The 16,862-nt window shown below is 37.3% G+C and overlaps 1 protein-coding gene across 5 annotated transcripts in view; it reads left to right on the forward strand.

Annotated features, from left to right (window-relative positions):
* LOC127618453 (ankyrin repeat and SAM domain-containing protein 1A-like) overlaps positions 1-16,862 on the forward strand; it is a 139,019-nt gene that overhangs the window by 100,114 nt on the left and 22,043 nt on the right. For all 5 annotated transcript variants that reach the window (XM_052090900.1, XM_052090903.1, XM_052090901.1 and 2 more), the window contains 2 exons: positions 1,084-1,153; positions 4,949-5,061. In XM_052090900.1, the coding sequence (XP_051946860.1) occupies positions 1,084-1,153; positions 4,949-5,061 (183 nt within the window). The remainder of the gene's footprint in view (positions 1-1,083; positions 1,154-4,948; positions 5,062-16,862) is intronic.

Raw genomic sequence — 16,862 nt, forward strand, 5'->3', positions numbered from 1 at the left:
TATACTTCAATTTTGACGTGATCGCTTAGCGTCAGCGAATAGTTGAAAGCAAGCCTGTCAAAGTATACTTCATATGACTGTTCGGCATTTAGAGCTATACGACTTATATGGACAATATCTCCTCAGGAGTTTAGACACATAAAGATGTCTTTTGTATACCTTCAGACTCTCAGGTGTCTCCTGACATCCGCACATCCACTGATGTAGTTTTAACATTCGTCTCTTGTTGTTTAGCGGTGATTATATTTTCTTCTAGCCCTTCTTCATGACAGTAATGGCTTAAATGTGAGTGTTGCCTCCTTGTGGACCCACTAAGTAGTGCAAATAATTCCAGGCGTATGTGCATTCTTCACGTTAAAATATAAACAGTTTGAAATTTGCATCACAAATCCTGTATTGACCGAAGTATACTTTGGGCTTTAGGGTTATTGTTGGAGTTAGAGCTGTGATTTATTGAAAGAAAGATTGTTCCAGAAACAACAAATCACACTACTTGGCAAATTATGTTGATATAAAAGCATAACTAAGTATATGCAACTCAGAACTCCTACCTTTACCCTTATACCTATTCAGAATGTGTTACCTTTGAAGTAGGACAATTAGCAAGTAGGACTAGAGATTGATGGAGGTGAAGATTTGAAACAAAAAAAATACAATGTTTTCTTGTTCTCCTGCATGTTTTAACAGTTGGTCCTTGATTTTGGGCAAATTATTATTTATGCCGGTTGGTTTGTCTGCCAGATGTTGCATGGGTAACCAGGGTTGTAGGTTGTGTACCGCCCAATGCATATGTTACTGATTTGGTATAAGCTGATATAACTAAATACTGCACTCTACAAACATTCGGCCATCTATTATTTGAGGCCTACATGATTTTTATAATATTGGGGTGATAGATGTTGTTTCGGAAGTATTCTGAATTCCATCGGAACAATAATTTCTAACTTACTGCTTTGTCTGCTCTGCTGGGAAATCATGACATTTCTAACATGAATCATGAGCTGCTTTTCAAATCTCTTCTTGTGCTGTATTTGGGAAGTGCCTTAAGGTGGTTGTTCAATGGTGTGTGTTTTTCTCTTACAGATTGAGAAGATTATGACTCTAATTGGAGCCGACATCGACTTCCCCAAAGACCAGGAGTGCCCTGCCTCAGGTACGATCCATTGCTTCCCTTTCAATTCATCTGGGTCTGAAGAATGCATTCCTGTATTACATTGTTCAACTTGGAAGGATGCAAGTAGTTTTTATGATTAAAATCTATAACACATGGAACAGATGTGTTTTTAAAAATTCCTGGTTGAAATCATTCCTGTTCCACACTAGCTAGTCACACTACATTGACTATATCAGCCGAATATATAATTGTATTTTTAAAAAGTAAAAAAAAAAAGTCAATTTTTAAAAGAATTGCAAAAATAATCACTGTTTTGATTATTAATGTTACCAATAGTTGTAAAAACAGATAGTTGTGCCCCAAAGTCATGTCAGTGGTTAAACCGGTGTTGCTGTGTCGGGCTGGAGAGGCCTCTCATCTATAATTGAGATGGGAGAATGTTGTTATTCTACTTTCCTCAGTCAGTTAGATAATGCTATGGTCTTTTGATAGAAACTGTGCATTAATTGTCTTTGTGGATTGTATATTTGAATGAGATGCTACTGTTGTGTTGGCTCACCTATAAATTCAGACCTGACTGAGCAGTCCAGCAATAAAAACACAATAATAAATTGATTGGGCAAGAGGAGGATGAAGGCCAAGTCCAGAAGGGTTACATTTGAGAAGAATGGATATGGGTTTGGCTGGCCCTTTAAATAGAGAATGAGAAATCCAAGTGTGACACTGATGGACATGGGGACACTTGAGAGTTAAATCAAAGGATGCTGAGATGCTGGATGATTAAGCCTTGATGATGCACGACTTTGTACTTTGTACTGGATGTGGCTTGGCTAGTGACCTTCTTCTGGAATAAGTTTAACTGAAATTATTGAGACCAGAGAGTACACCACCAATTGCTGTTGGTCTTAAGGTTTAGCCTTGAATAAACCATCATTTTATCTTTGATTTATCTATGTCCCAAGCCTGTAAACATTGTTTAATGTGTGTTTGTGTCTCTGCAATGGGCCTCTGTGCTCCAGCTGGACTCATTGGCCCATGTAACACAAAGCCTTGCTAGAGGACCAGTCCTTCCTCTGTCCTTTTGTCACATTGCCTCTGACCTCATTTCCTGTTTCCTGATGGCATCCTACTTGGATGTGACTGCTCTTGGAAGGCTTTTGGATAGCTCAATTGATATCTCAAATTGTACTCTTCTAATCTATCAAATTTACGATTTCTACCTAGCAGGTGATAAAATGGTAAAGAAAAATCCATTAAGGCTCGGTTGCATTTACATTTGCAATGTTCCAATATTCCACCATTGAAGAATGTGTGGTCGAAAGTTACCAAGGAACTTCTACAATGCTGCAAATTTGCATATCTAAGTTCACCAAATTTGAACCCATGAAATCTGCTTAGAAAAATGCTTCACCAGCAGAAGTCCATCAGGTGGAATTCCTGATTGCTCGGTTTCACGTTGAGATGACTATTTCACCCGCTAAATGTTTCTGTGCAAAGCGAAATGTGACCGCCTTTAGACTTGCGTTGAAGGTAGGACACAAGTCATATCTGGGGACCAGAAAATCATAGAGGCTTGGGAGGAGGCATTTTTGTCTTGGTCCAGTAATTAACAGCCTACCAACTCCCTAGCAACAACCCAGGGCACCTCAGCAATGCTCTAACCTTCACTCATGGCAGAATGCTTGCATGGGCAAACACAACTTTCTTCAGACAATGTAAAATATTTGGTTTGCTACTGCTGTTTAGATTTTTTTTTATTGCAAGATAACTAAACTTTTATTCTTAAAATTAATTGTGTTTGACTACAGAATTGGTACTACATAATTTTGATTCTGCCGCCCTTCTCTTATACCATAAGAATTATTTGTAATTGGGTAGGTTTACAATTTACCTTTTAAAAGCAGTGGTTCTCATATATCAAACACAGAGTATTAAAAAAATCTGAAACAGGATTGTTGGCAGACTTTGCTCAGTTTGTTCTTGTCTATGTGGAGAAAGGTGCTGAAATATTAACTTGGATACGTGTCAGGGGAATTTGAAAAAGAACTGCCTTTCAGCTCGGCAATAAAACCAAATCTCCACCCTGAAGCCTTGTAGCTCTGCATATGCCTTTGTGCTTTGCTTTCTTGATGATCACTACTTTGCAATGCACCTCTTTTTTTATTTGTCTTTTGAAGCACTGGCAGTAATACTATTGACGTAGTCAACAATAGGGAGACCCAAGAGAAATTGTCCTGGTTGGGTCAATGGACCAGACAAAGGTATGATGAGTGCTAAGACAATGGACAGCAAGCTTGCAAGTTATTTAAAGAGGAAAAGAGAGAGAGCAAGAAAGGGAGGGAGGGGAAGAAACGGGGAGAGGGAGGGGAGAGCGGGAGGGAGGCAAAGAGAGCGATGGAAAGGAGGAGACGGAGCAGGAGCGCTGCAGAGCAGAATTGACAGCGTCCGGCAGGCAAAAAGAAACCACACCTTTTATTTCAAAAGGATTACTGCTGTGTTTCCAGGAACATACAGACTGATCAGCACCACTCGTTGAGCAAAGTTGTACCGGCGTTCTGTGGAGAAGGTTGTTGGACCAGCAAAACACCCACCTGACCTTGCATTACTATAACAGAGCTCCTCTTCCGGCAGCCGTGATGACTAAAGAAACTAGTGGAGTATATGCAATTATGCAATTTACTCAATGATTTTCTGATCTTTTTAAGTGCACATACTTTCTCTGTTTGGATTTCTACTGAAGCTACACAGAGACCTTTCTTTTTGTCAATGAGGCATACGCTTAGTTCCTTACACCTTAATCTTTGCTGTTGACTTGTTTCTAAATGTGACATAGTTGTCGCAGACTAAAGTTTATACAGGGAGTTTTATTAGAGCAGAGATCTGATGTAGGAGCTCTCTACATTTAATGTTTTTCCTCAAAAAGCTGTGTACCTTTTGATATTGGGAACCACACAGTGACTTTGGACAATGCAAGTCATGCAACCCTGCCTTGCATTTAAGTTATCAAAGAGATTGGATTAGAGGTTAATTCGTATGATAAGATGATAGATATCAACTATTTATTTATGCACCTACCTCCACGTACCAACCGCCTTTCTTAGGAGGGAAATTCCAATGTTCAGCCACGGGATGTCTTTCCTGGCCCTCTGATGTGCTTTTCCTCAACAGTCCAGAAAATTTGAGTTGGGGCATGCAAAGATGGATCTGCAAGCTTGCACTTTCAGTTACTAGCTGCTTCTGCGTTATAAAGAAACTGGTTTACTGCTTTAAAGACGTTTTTGCTGGGATGTCCCTTGTTGATTAATTCAATGGTGTTTTTATGGATCCATGTCATCATTCGCAGATCCAATTGTCCCTTTTTGGATTAAAAAATAAACATTTGATTTTCTTGGAGGGATTTCTGGACTGAAATGGAAACTTTAATTACTTATTGTACTCTGCACACAGTTTTACTCGACTACATATTTATTGACAACATCAAGCCTCTCATGTTCATCTGAAGTATACATTGATCCTACAGAGGAAGTCATCTGGTGTCTTAAACTGTGACTAACATAGCAATGTGCCCCAACAAATAGGGCTCCACGTTTATTCCAAATTGACCAACTCTACTGACTTTACATTTTCAGTAATTCTTAGACAGCGTGGTTTCTCCTCTGTTGTGGGAGCGGCCACACCTCTCGGACGGCACCCTGTCACCTTTGCCCTCATGGTGTTTGTGCTCTCGGCACTGTTGGCCGAGGATGATGTGGCAATGCCACGTCTCTTCCTCCGAATGCCGATGCTACCGCCTTAATGGTTTCTCACTGCTCAAGCGCCTTCCCTTGTCTGCAGGTGGTGCCGGGCGGCTACTCGAACAGTCTGTTGGTGATTGGTTGGAGCATATATGCCTTCCGCAGTATGAGAGTAAGCTGCTGCTCAATGGCTTTGATGACCTGCGGTTCATGGTGAGTGCCTAGTTTTATTTAATATATTCTACAAATTAAAGCATTTCACTTTTATTGCTACTGCACTTTAAGACTTCTATATGTAATTTACCTCCATTATGAAAGGCTGACCTCTTTGCATGTGAACATTTCTAACATAGTTATGCTGTTTAATGTACCATTGTTGTCGTTTTATGCCTCATCTTTTTGGCTAAATTATGCGATATAAATGATTATTATATTAACTCATTATGAATATTTGTCCTTTTGACTTTGCTGATTTTTGAAACCGTTGTAGCAACACATCTTCAAGTTACTTGCCAAGAAGAACTTTTGAGATTTTGAATAGTTCATTTACCAGTATATTGTTTAAGGACCTAATAACTAAAAGGATAAAGGATGCAGGGTGGTGGTCGCTGGTGATTTGTTTAATTGCTTATTGTGGTGTTGGCTATGGGACCAAAATGTACCCGTTGGCACCTCTCAATAAACGTTATTGGGAAGCAGTTTAAAGTACCAGAAGTTGAATAAGTTTAATCACTCACTCTTGCTAGTAACCTAAATAACCTTAGAGTCTTAATATGGATGCTGCTGTAGCAGAGAAGACCTGCAGCCAAGCAAACTTAGTCTTTTGTAACACCAGCCAGACAGTCAGCATTGTTTTTAAACTGGAAGGACAAATGAACAGTTACTGTTGAGTATTAATAAGATTTATTCTTTAAAAAAAACACTTATTCCTGGTGGATGGTCTGGTCCTTGTCCCGGGTCAGACTGATCAATCATTAACAAGTTAATTAGGATGTTGTTACTAGATGGAATTACTTTAGTTTTGATCTCAAGCGTTTAAAAATAGCCGTTTTAGCACTGATGTTAGAATTATTTGTTTGGAATAATCGTATCTTTTAGTTTTCTTCCATTAAAATGTCATTTTCATTTACATTTAAGTCACAAATATTATACAAAATTGGCAAAATTATATGGTTAAGTAATATATAAAATATTTTTGAGTTAGATTTTCAGGAAAAAGGATTTTAGCATACTATGTACCATTATAAATAACTTATCAGACTGTGTATATAAGATTTGGTTATTTCACCCAGACCATTTGCACTCCTGATATGAATAATGCTTCAAATCGTGCAACTTGTTGAGGAGAGGTACTTGGTTTAAGATTTTCACCTAGTGGATGAAAAGGTGGGTTAAAAATCCCATTGACTTAAATCTCAAGGGGGGACCCAAGATTGGGACCAGAATTTAATTGAGGCTTGTGGTGGACTCTTGTCTTCAGCCAGTTAGCATCTAAAAAAACCTAGATCACTTTAGCAACCACCAAGAAATGCCAAATCAATCACCTGGAGCACGCTTGCATCATAGTGGTGAATTTTGACCGGTCAAAAACCACATCCTCAGAAAATGTCATGACCCAAGTTTGTTCAAGAAATCAGTAGCCATGTTGAGAAGGGCATGAGGCTGTATGAAAGAACCCTGAGCCAAGGTTGTTGTTTTTGCTATGTGAGGTAATTGGGATGGATGGTGTTACGTTTGAAAGCTGGTCGAGTGATGAGATGTGTTCATTGTAAATCAGAAACTGGTCCCTTGTCATCCTCTGTTCCATGCCGAGGTGTGTGTGTGTGTGTGTGTGTGTGTGTGTGTGTGTGTGTGTGTGTGTGTGTGTGTGTGTGTGTGTGTACCATATCTTGATGCACCAGTCCATCTCTGCAGCTCCTTGAGTGTCACTCTGCATGTTCTTATTTCAGTGAAGAGATGGAAGATGAAGTTACAATCCATTAATGCACTCAGTTCACCATTAGTAGACACTCACCATCAAAAAAGCAAAGTACAAACTAGGGTTTAAAATAAATACCAGTGAGATGTTTAAAACCCCATCATAAGAAAATATGTTATTAAGAATTCTCCTTTTTATATATAATGTAGTATAAAAGGTACAAATGTATTTAAATATTAAAAATAAATTAAAACGAAAACACTTTAAGATAAGTTCTATTTGTTAACATTAGTATAGAATTACTGCATTTGTTAATCTTTTAATGTTAATTTATAAAGATACAATTGTTCACTGTTAGTTAATGTTCATTCATAGTGTATTAACTAATCATAACATTAGGGCTGGCTATAAGGATTTTTGTTTATCAATTCTTAAAATACCAAGATCGATGTTTTACTCTGTGCAACTCTCTGCAATGCAAGTACCGTAAATCACTCACTTATTTGACCAAGTGTCATGATATGCAACTAAAAATATCTGTAGTCTGTCACTGCCTGGTCAATTTTCAGATTTCACTTGCCAGTGATTGTAATGAAGTGACAAAGAAGTTTAGCACTGAGATCCTTTTACTGCGTGTTGAGTAAAGTGTGTCCTAAAGCAAGATCCACACAATCCATTTTCATTGAATAATGTCTTAAACACTTTTGGTTCTTTAGTTAAATGGTGATCAAAAACAAAAATATATATTGTTTCTAATCACACAAAGCACAGTTGCTGTAAAGAAGTAGTGAGGCTCAGTGATTTCGACTGGCATGATTGTTGGTGCCAGATGGGTTGGTTTGAGTGTTTCTGTAACTGCTGATCTCCTGGGAATTTCATGCACAACAGTCTCTAGAGTTTACTCAGAATGGTGCCAAAAACAAACAAATATCCAGTAATGCAGATGGAAACGCCTTGTTGATGAGAGAGGACAACAGAGAATGGTCAGACTGGATCGAGCTGACCGAAAGGCTACAGTAACTTGGATAAACACTATTGTAGTGAGCAGAATAGCATCTCGGAATGCAGAACACATTAAACCTTGAGGCGGATGGGCTAACACCAGAAGACCACATATTAGGACCACAATGTTCCTTATAAAGTGCCCTGTGAGTGTGTGTGTATATATACACCAATCAGCCACAACATTAAAACCGCCTGCCTAATATTGCATACGTACCCCTCGTGCCGCCAAAACAGCTCTGACCCAACGAGGCATGGACTCCACAAGACCTATTAAGGTGTCCTGTCTGGCACCAAGACGTTAGCAGCAGATCCATTAAGTCCTGTAAGTTGCGAGGTGAGGCCTCCAAGGATTGGACTTGTTGGTCCAGCACATCCCACAGATGCTCAGTCGGATTGAGATCTGGGGAATTTGGAGGCCAATCTACACCTCAAACTCTTTGTCAAATTCCTCAAACCATTCCTGAACAATTTTTGCATTGCATAATTAGGGCTGGGAAATTGTGTTAATTTCTGCAAAAACAATTGACTGTGTAAAGTTTTAACTTCCTGAAACTTCACTAAAGTTTTTTCTCCAAAAATGCCTAAAACTGGCATAAATACATTTCCAGGATGTACACGCTTGACTTCACATTCTAGCTCAGAAACTAATTGTGTGGAGCAGTACATGCTTATTCATTACACGTGACTCATGTCCTGGGAATAATAAACATTGGAGCGGATTTACTGTACGGAGAAGGGTGGCCTCACCCGCAAGTGCTGAGCCGGGTGTGGGAGAGATATGGGAATGCCATCTCTCTTACCTTTGCCGGAACACACTCACTTGCTGTCATTTGAACTAGTGTCTAATACTAAACCATGTGAGAGAGACCCGTCATTTGTATGATAGAGAAAATGTAATTTAAAAGAGAGAAATTAAAAAATTTAGCATATTAAACTTCAGCATTCAGTTTGTTTTATATCTGTATTTCTAGTGTCTTCCGTATAATGCATTGGCAATGTACACTTAAATGTATCTTTCCAATAAAGCTTGATCTGAATTGAATCTGCTCATTTGATCCTATTATTAAAAAAGTCCGTTGGAAAATGCTAGAAGATTTTGCCCAACTTGTAATTACAGCTAGTCCACTTTATGCCATGTTAAACGTATACATATATCAAAGATTTATACCTATAAAAACATGGACATTTTTACATGTACATATTAAAATAATAAAAATAAATGGTGTATAAAAATGTTCACTGCACATTCTCAATATTTTGAGTGACACAATGGGTGTATTTATATTCTAGTGAACAGCGAGCAGACATAGCTTCAGTGATGCCCATGGACATAATCTAACGTTTCCAGTAGATTGAGGCATCCATGAACAACAGATACAAATACAAACCTATAGCAAAACCAATTCAGCTTCTGTGTAACATTCCTCCTTCACACTTCAGTTCTCTCGTGAACTTGCCAATGACGGTGACCCTCATAAACCTGCATACCAAAGCTGGCTGGAAGCAAATATTTATTGTTAAAACCTAGCGTTTCACTTCAGAAGACATTAATTAATCCACTGGAGTCGTATGATGGCAATATATGTTTTTTGGAGCTTAAAACTGTTGGTACCCATTTGTTTGCATTGTATGGACCTACAGAGCTGAAATATTTTAATACAATTATTTGTTCGTTTTCTGCTGAAGAAACAAAATCATACAAATTTTTCCACTTCCTCCCAAGTGCAAATACACATGTTTGTCTTCATAATCTTTAATCAAAATAAATTAATAACTTTCTCCACCTCTAAAATGACTTAATGGGCTATTGGTTCATTTTAACCAATAGTTGTTGGGGCATTGTTTTAGACTGCTGTTGTAAGCAATGCTGCTTTTGTAAAATCTTGCCGTTACATAAGACTATTAATTAATAGCTGTTTAGATAATAGATTATGTGAATAAGTGACAACAGAATTGTCATTTTGGGCTGAGCTATCCTTTAATATTTGTTTTTGATTATTCACATCTCATGCATCAGGTCTCATGCATACTAAAGAAATTCTGAAAGTCATAGCTCAAGTAAAATACATGGAGTGTTGAACATGAATTGTTCATGTTTACCAACACCAATGGTTTTCTTATTCCCCTCACATTCTGAACTAATTCCAAATGCATTTGCTTGTAGATGGAGAGCAGGAGAAAGACTCCAAGGTCTTAGTTTTATTCATATACCTGGAGTGAGTTCGCCTTAGATCTTTTCAGAAGTCCATTACCACCCACAAACCCTCCATTTTATCTTCCCATCCTATTATCAGCATTTTTCTTCCATTCCTCTTCAACTCACCCAAAGGAATGCGATCATCTTTGATCAGAGGCATTTAATCAATAATTGAATGTGATCTCATTTGCCATGTTTTAGGTCTTGCATTAAAATGTCCAATTTGACTTGGCTATTTTTACTTGTACTCAAGTATTAAAATCCATTTTAAATTGAATATTTGAGGGCACAGACTGGATTTCAGGTGAGATGCATTGTGGGAAATATTATTTGACATTGTCAGATATAATGGGTTTTTGCATACAGGTTAATTAAGTGTGTTTATTACACCCATTAGTTTCACCTGAGAGCTCTGAAATGCGCCACTCTTTTCTTTCTCTCCTTTTCTTTTTTCCCCTATCCTCCTCAAGATAGAGGGATTTTCACAGTGTTATTGGAAAGGAGTGGAGAGGAGGTGTTTAAATGAATCTTCCCCCAGTACTTGCTACAATGCTATAGTATACTGGACCATAGTCCAGTGTCTGTATCCATGAGAGGAAGAGATTGTGACTATCGCATTACATAAATATCCAAGAATGACCTATCCCTTTAAGTTTGGTCCACTTTAAAGCTTAAGCTTAAGATTAAGAGTATTTTTAACAAGAACTGCTCATTTAGACAGGATGGGGTTGTCTGCCCAATATGTAAACTGACCAACCAAAGTTAGTTTAGAAGAATCTAAATCTGAAAGTGGATATAACCCAAGTGTAATATAATCAAGCTATTTTTAGCAGCTTAGTGGACCAAGTGGAAAAAAAGGACCCAGTTCTCTTTGCAGTCACACTGTCCATGGCCTTGGAAGTGGTATAAGATCGCTTTTTGGTCAACTTTACCTGTTACCTGTGTTGATTTAGCAAAATCCAGTCCACTTTTTAAAGTAAAATATTGATGATAATAATTTTATTAGGGCTATATTTAATGTTAAGAGTACAGTTAGCTCTACATATTAATTTATGAGATTAATTAAACTAGGGATGTGCCGATACCGATTTTAACTAAAACCCATATGCCGATATTTATTTATTTATTTATTTATTTTTCACTTACCTTATGTTGTCATCAGATCACTGGTATACTTTGGAATTATGCTTTAAAAATGTTCAAAGAGATACAAAATCTTTTTCAAAATCTATTTAACAGTAAATAATTTGATTTGGACATGGATTGGAACTTTTGAACATGACTGACCAACATTTTTAAGAGCCACAATGAAAGACAAATAGAGGCTAAAAACATAACTAAATATGATAACATTATGATTGATATAAAAAAGGTTATTTACTTCTGTTTTTGCAGTTCAAAACAACATAGCTCACATTTTACATGTCCAGTGCATTCAGAAAGTATTCAGAACCCTTCATGTTTTTTCCTTCACATTTTATGTTGCAGCCTTATGCTAAAATGCTTTATATTATCATTACTATTATTTTCACTTCAATCTACAGTCCATACCCCATAATGACTAAGCAAAACCAGATTTTTGATAACTTTTGAAAATAATCACTTTGACATAAGTATTCAGAGCCTTTGCTATGACGTTTGAAATTTAGCTCAGGTGCATCGCATTTCTCTGGATCATCTTTGAGATGTTTCTGCACTTTGATTGGAATCCACCTGTGGCAAATTCAATTGATTGGACATGATTTGGAAAGGCAAACACCTGTCTATATGAGGTCTCACAGCTGAAAATGCATAGTAGAGCAAAAATCAAGCAATGTGGTCAAAGGAACAGCCTGCAGAGCTCAGAGACAGGATTGTGTCGAGGCGCAGATCTGGGGAAGGCTTCAAAAAAAATTCAGCTGCAATGAGGTTTACCAAGAGCACATTGTCCTCCGTAATTCTTAAATGGAAGACGTTTGGAACAACCAGGACTCTTCCTAGAGCTGACCACCTGGCCAAACTGAGCAATCGGGGGAGAATGGCCTTGGTAAGAGAGGTGACCAAGAACCCAATGGTCACTCTTGTTGTGCTCAAGGACAAGAATCATTGCAACTCTCCACTGATCTGGGCCTTATATCAAAGTTTCAAGACGGAAGCATCTCCTCAGTGCTAGACTCTCAGATTGTGAGAAACAAGATGTTCTAATGAAACTAAGATTGAACCGTTCAACCTCAATTCCAAGTGTCAAATCTCGAGGAAAAGCAGCTCATCGCCTGCGTAATACCATCCCAATGGTGCAGCATGATGTGGGGGTGTTTTTCAGTGGCAGGGACCTGGTCAGGATTGAAGGATAGCTGAATGCAGCAAAATACAGTGATATCCTTAATGAACACCTTGTCCATAGCGCTCAGGACCTCAGACTGGGCTGAAGGTTTACCTTCCAACAGGACCCTAAGCACACAGCTAATATAACGCAAGAGTGGCTTAGGGACAATTCTGTGAATGTCCTTGAGTGGCACAGCTAGAGCCCAGACTTGAATCCAATTGATCATCTCTGGAGAGATCTGAAAACGGTCCATATCCAACCTGACATAGCTTGAGAGGATCTGCGTAGAAGAATGGAAGAAAATCCCCAAATCCATGTGTCCAACGCTTGTCGCATCATACCGAAACAGACCAAAAAGGCTGTAATCGCTGTCAAAGATGCTTCAACTAAGTACTGACTTAAGGGTCTGAATACTTGTGATATTTCAGTTTTTTCTTTTTAATAAATTTGCTAATTTACCAAAAATCTGGTTTTTACTTTGTCGTTATGGGGTATGGAGTGTAGACTGATGTGAAAATAATTATAATTGAAAGCATTTAAGCATAAGGCTGCAACATAACAAAATGGGAAACAAATGAAGGGGTCTGAATACTTCCAGAATGCTCTGTATGTACTGTATATGAAAGAACATACTATATGAATATATATGAAAAGTACAAACTATACATATGTTATAGTTATTAACATATTAATAATTGGCTGATAATTATCGGCAGCTGATACATTGGTGCATCCCTAAATTAAACAAGTTTGATGCACATAAAAGAATGAGAAGCTTGAGTACAGGAGTCTGTGTTCATTAAAACTTATTTCATTGATCTTTGGCATCACTATAATGTATTATTATATTATTTCATATTATATTATTTCATAGAAATGCAGTAGCACTGAATGCATTGTATATAAAAAATTAATTATAATTAAACTACTGAATTTAGTGGTGAATTTCAAACTTCAACGATGGTAGATTAGTCATATTAACAACAAACAACACGATTATTCACAAATAATGTTCTTCTGATAGCCTCTGGTTAATTACATTTATATAATTCAATAGTAATATATTCCTGTCGTAAGTTTCATGTGGCTTACCAAGGTGTGCAGGTAAACCCTCCATTCCTCATTTGCACAGAACACTTAAGAAAGGCCTTTGTATACATTTTTTGTGGAGTTTACAATAGTTTTAATATATGCCACTTACTCCGTCATCTCCATAGAAACAAAAGAAGTGATTCGTTGTGTCTTTCCTGTACTCTCTGGCATTCCCCAAGTACGGGAACCTGTCAGGTTCAAACATGTTTAGCATCGAGTAAGTCGGGAGAGCTTTTTGTTCACAATGAATGTCATTAGCGAAATGAACCGCATTTCTAATGTCATAGAGGACATATTGTTAGGTTACAAACTGATCATTACATGGGTATTATGCTATAAATGTGTTTTATGAGGACATGTCTAGTCTCGCCATAATTTAAATTGCTTACAAATCTTACTAAACAGTTTTTTTGAAAATGTAAAAATGCAGAACGTTTTTTTGTGAGGGTTAGGGCATAGAAGCTATAGTCTATGGAGTGTCCTCATAAGGATAGCCACACCAACGTGTGTGTGTGTGCGTGCGTGCGTGCGTGCGTGCGTGCGTGCGTGCGTGCGTGTTTTTGTGATTTACGAGGACAATTTTGTAAGTTACAAATTAGTAATTACAAGGGTATTATGCTATAAATGTGATTTATGAGGACATTTCTAGTGTCCCCATAATTCAAATGTTTTATTGAAAATGTAAAAATGCAGAAGGTTTTTTGTGAGGGTTAGGTTTAGGGGTTGTGTTAGGTTTAGAGGATAGAATCTATAGTTTGTACAGTATAAAAGTCATTATGTCTATGGAAAGTCCTCATAATGATAGGTAGACCAGTAAGTAAGTGTGTGTGTGCGTGCGTGCGTGCGTGCGTGCGTGCGTGCGTGTGCGTGTGCGTGCGCGTGCGTGCGTGTGCGTGTGCGTGCGTGCGCGCAAGAGAGAGAGAGAAAGAACTCTGGACAGCTTAATTTAACAGCTAATACCCAAAATGCTATTGTGTATGAGGCCCACCAGCATGTTTTTTTTTTTTTTTGTCCTAGTCGAGGGGACAACAGTTCTCACTAAATTGCTTCAAAAACCCATGAAATATGTCTTAAAAAAATTGACTTTTGTGGCTTTTTGACTGATTGCTTTGAGCTTATCTGCAGCAGCTGTTTTCTACCTTTTTTTAACTCCAAATTCTCACATTGACCAAGACAATATTCACTGGTCACCTTCCTTCAATGGGAAAATAATTCAACCCTTTAAGCTGGCCAGCAGTCCCGCATGAAAAAATAATAATTGTCAAAATATTTATAACCACAGCCGTGACCAACATAAAATAAGTATCATTTGAAAGCTTAGAAGCTCTACTTTACAATGCATGTTGGTCTTATGTCCAAAACTGAATAAGTGCTTTGAAATTTGTAGACAAATCAAAATTTTCCATTTTGATAAGATATAAAGAAAATTGGCACTGTGCATATTTTTGCAATCAGTAAAAGATCAATCTCATCAAATAGCCCTGTGGCACATGTCGTTGAAAATCTTTTAAACAGTAGAATACAACCAGCCTATTTGTTTTACTCACAGACACAAATATAGTGTGTATATGTATATATAAGTATATGTCTTTGAAATGTATGTTTCATGTGAACAGGTGTTGCTTATATTTATAGATTTTGCTTATAACTTCATGAAAAATGAACAGAACATAGAATATCGCATACAGTTACTTATTTTTACAGTTACGATTATCTTTCAAAAGAAGCCCACACATAAGGTAACTGGATGCAAAGACCATTAGATAATCCACACGAAGCACAATGTGACCTATGGCCACCAGGAAATGGCGCCAAGTACATGACATTGAATCAATGATGACCCAGGTGACACAGAATGGAACTCGTTCTTTGAAATCTCATAACTAAATGCATGTCTGCATGTTATGCAAACCTTTAGTCATTGTTGTATATGCATGTGTTATTTGTTCTTAAGTACAATTATTATGTTTTATTTGTTTGGAGAGGCTTTTGGACACTTGGAGATGTTTTTGCACACTAGGAGAAATAATTTTTGTAACACTAGAACTTTTGATGTGCTTTGTATCAACAAAATTTTTCTCAGAGTTGACATGATTTGGAACAAAATAAAAGCAGTTTTTTCAAAGCCACCTTTTATACAACCTGAGATAATGTCAAATCAGAAAAATATGAAAAAAGTCAATTGAAGTTTTTAGTGTGTGTGTGTGAGTGTGTGAGTGAGTGAGTGAGTGTGAGTGATTTTCCAGCAGTTTCTTGGGCTGAGATTTAAAAAATGTAGGAGAAACTATATCAATAATCATTAAATTGTATTAGTTTAATCTATATCATTAATCATCATTATATCATTACTTTAGCTTGACTGGACTCGACTAGTCGACTATTAAAAATCAGTAGTCGTGAAACCCCTACCTGCAACTGACAAGCAGTGGTAGCAAATCGTGGTCCAAGACTGTGATGATAAACCAAAAAAATATTTGTATTTATTTTTAAGTAGCGTCCCCTTCAATATGTCCCAGCCAATATTGCTTTTTCAACACGTTAACATAGGAAAGAAAACTGCACACATCTATTTCTTTTATTTTGATAAACCTCTGTTTATTGGTTTTTTACAATGTCATGATGCTGTGATCGGTCAGCACAACGTAAAAAAAAATAAAAAATCACTGGCTATATTCTTTGCCATTACTTTTGTAAGCAATTGGATTTGTGTCTCAGATAAGTGAGGTTCAGAGAAAAGCTCTAGAATCATTTGTTTGCAGATGCTACTTAGTTTAATATGTTGTGTCTACTGCAATGACATTCATTCATTTTTAAGTGTGATTTAAGTGTCAAAATACTTTTTGGGGCCAGTGGAAGTGCAATGTCATGATGTTAATTTGTTTCATACTGTCAGTTGTTCATTAGTTTTATTCTGTCAGTTGTCACATTATCCCATTTGTGAAAGAATAAACTGTCTGTATGTTTTGTGCTCAGGCATCTGATTTCACTATACTAAAAGCTCATAATGAGAGAAAAAATAGTTGAGTAGATTAAAAGAGAGAGAGAAAAAGAGGCTTGTGAGAGATTAATCTACTACATACCCTCTGCATTCAGCAGCCGTTTCTTCACTCTAAACGATTCGGGCAGTTTTGCTCGAGCGTATTCCCATCTGCTTCACTCTCTTTTAGTTTAGCATTCAAATGAAAATGTGGGTGAGATTTGTCTTCCTGTTCAAGCAGGGTAAATGTGACAAACAAAATGAAAGTGAAGTGATGTGTCTTACATTTGTCTGTATCGAAATATCCATCAGAGCTTTTGGTGCTAAACATACTCCATACAAGTGTGTGGACAACAGTGTAAACATACAGAACATAATGCACACGGTTATCTAACTCATGTCACCATTCTTTTCTTATTTATAATACAGTATATCTTATCTACAAACATGTCCTAACCAGGTGCAGTGCGTGATGTTACCTACAAGTGATGTTTCCCTCCAATCAGAAATGCTGCATGAA

Source organism: Xyrauchen texanus, chromosome 25 (genome assembly GCF_025860055.1).
Source record: "Xyrauchen texanus isolate HMW12.3.18 chromosome 25, RBS_HiC_50CHRs, whole genome shotgun sequence".
In the NCBI taxonomy this organism is placed as follows: domain Eukaryota; kingdom Metazoa; phylum Chordata; class Actinopteri; order Cypriniformes; family Catostomidae; genus Xyrauchen; species Xyrauchen texanus.